Raw genomic sequence first — 2,358 nt, 5'->3', positions numbered from 1 at the left:
AGTTGCGATTTTCTTTATGTAGTTGCACTTTGCTTTATGTAGTTGCGATTTTCTTAATGTAGTTGCGCTTTTAGATTTGTAGTTGCAGTTTGCACTTCAGGGCCACCGTAGAAAACAGATACATGTTATTGGTGCGGTTTAACATTGGAATGTAAAATATTTGATAATATACAATACGGATAAGTAGTGCATCAATAAATTTTGTAGCTACAGCCAATCTGTAATTATTCTTGGTTGTTATGTTTTTTGTTTTTGTGTTCTCACCATATCCTGGTTTAATAACACCTTTCTGTTTATAAGGTTTCCATAGTTCAATATATGTTAGATGTTACCTCATTAGTTTATTCATTTTTTTTCCTTATGAGCTCCACTTTTATTATTTACTCTCCTCCTCTGAGCTTCTTGCCTTTTCTCCCTGCTGCAGTTGCAACTCATCTCTGAAACCTGTCGTGTGTCTTCCTCTTCCTTCCCTACAGCACTGCTGGATTCTTCTCCTTTTTCTGTCGTTTTCCTGCTCATGCTTCATATCCTCTTCTTCTCAAGCAAGTCTTGTTTAGTAATCACTAAGTATTTTTTAGTCTCTTTCCCTTCTGTTTCTCTCTTCATTTTCTCATGCAAAATAAGTAGTTAAAATTTGTCTTATGGGTGACAAATGCAATCGACTTTAGTATATAGTCTACAAATTCATCATTTATTCATTTATTTGAAAAAAAAAAAAAGGGTGTCACTTATTGCTACATATGGTGAAGGAAAAAGAGCATTTGACCCAAACAGAGGAAGTTGGTTTCTGTGTTCTTTTAGTTCCTCAGAGGGAGAGTATGAGGAACTAAAATTACCCAGAATTAGCTCATCTCACTCCTTTTAGATTCTTTTAAACTTTCTTCATGTTCCTAACTCTAGACATTAAAGATGGTTTCTAGCTGTCAGGCATTGAAGCTGTTTAACATTCTTGGTAAGTAACCTCTGGGTGTTATTATGCTTTGGATTTAAAGTCTATTCAGTTGCCTTTACTTCTTTTCTGTGTTCATAACTTTAAAACAAAACAATCTAAATCTACATAAGGGTAGAAAAAAAAACGTCCTCTTCCGGGGAAAGATGGAACATACATTTTCTGAGGTACTTTGCAATATTTTGGACGACACTTAAAGTCGGTCAGAGCTTATCTACGTTTGCTCGGCTGTTTTTAACAAGTCAACAAGAAGTGCTTGCTCATATTTGTTGGTGGCAGAATTTTACTTGGTAAGAAAGACATTTTATGTTGTATATTTATGTTTGTTTTCAGTTGAAACTATAATGTTAGCTTCATATTTCTGCTTTTTTAGAAGTAATGAGTGGAAATGCTATGGAATTTATTTTGCTTTTCACAAAATGAGCTTGAAGCACAGGAACATTTTCTGAGGAGCAGAGTAGTTTTTTAATGAAATTGCAATAAATCTAAGTTTTGACTCTTTAATTTATCTCTGTGAGCTGATGGAGGGATGTAGGAGTGTGATGGCAGCCCTGTCTGAGAACATGTTGACCGTCAGCATGTTACTGAATGTCTTCTTCTTCTCAGGTGAGCTGTTTGATTTCTCATTTTCATTCGTAGACATTACTGGATCCATTTCTGGTCTGAAATATTGGATCCTGATCTTGTTTAAAGGCTCTTTGTGTAACAAGCTGTAGCTCAGCTGTAGTTTATTGATCAGGAATTTTATCTTTACGACCATTTTGATCCACATTGTGTTCATCTCTATTCTGTGTTTATAGGAGTTCAGACTGCCTGTGACAAGGCACCAGACCTCAACATTACTGCACCAGAGGAGATGGAAGCTCTGAGTGGATCCTGTTTGCTAATCCCATGTAGCTTTAGAGAGAAACCAGGAAAAAGTTTTGATGTTCAGAAAGAAACATTTGGAGTTTGGATAAAAAGTAATCCTGTGTTTAAAGTTAATAAATTTAATGTGATCTACAACAGCAGTAAGCCAAGGAACAGCTATAACATGAACATTACTGGAAACCTGAGAGAGAGGAACTGCACCACTGTATTTTTTAATGTAAACTCAAGTCAAACAGAGAAATACTTCTTCAGGGTTGAGAACAGGCGGTTCAAAGCAACAGCTTCCTGTGATCCTGTTCATATAACAGTTAGAGGTGAGAGCCTTTTGTTTTAATTTATCTCTAATGTTAATGTTGAGGAGAGAAAATGAATTCAGATGCATTTCTGCTCCACATGTGTTTAAAGTAGAGATTTTCTGGATCTCACTGTGTAAAATGTGTGTATGATGTGAAAGCACAGATTCAGCTTGGAGCCCCAGGATTGAAATCTCAGGTGATGTGAAGGAGAAGGACTCTGTCACCATAACGTGCTCAGCTCTC

The 2,358-nt window shown here is 36.1% G+C and overlaps 1 protein-coding gene across 1 annotated transcript in view; it reads left to right on the top strand.

Moving 5' to 3' along the window:
- The first annotated feature begins 826 nt into the window (after positions 1-826).
- Positions 827-2,358, top strand: part of LOC107086513 (myeloid cell surface antigen CD33-like) — a 58,356-nt gene continuing 56,824 nt past the window's right edge. Inside the window, exons 1-3 of the mRNA XM_015377501.1 lie at positions 827-952; positions 1,468-1,555; positions 1,750-2,133. Of these exons, the coding sequence (XP_015232987.1) occupies positions 1,471-1,555; positions 1,750-2,133 (469 nt within the window). The 5' untranslated portion in view covers positions 827-952; positions 1,468-1,470. The remainder of the gene's footprint in view (positions 953-1,467; positions 1,556-1,749; positions 2,134-2,358) is intronic.

This window comes from Cyprinodon variegatus, unplaced genomic scaffold (assembly GCF_000732505.1).
Source record: "Cyprinodon variegatus isolate N-32 unplaced genomic scaffold, C_variegatus-1.0 Scaffold155, whole genome shotgun sequence".
NCBI lineage: Eukaryota > Metazoa > Chordata > Actinopteri > Cyprinodontiformes > Cyprinodontidae > Cyprinodon > Cyprinodon variegatus.
The sequence above is the reverse complement of the archived record's forward strand: the minus strand, read 5'-3'. Positions and strand labels throughout refer to the sequence as shown.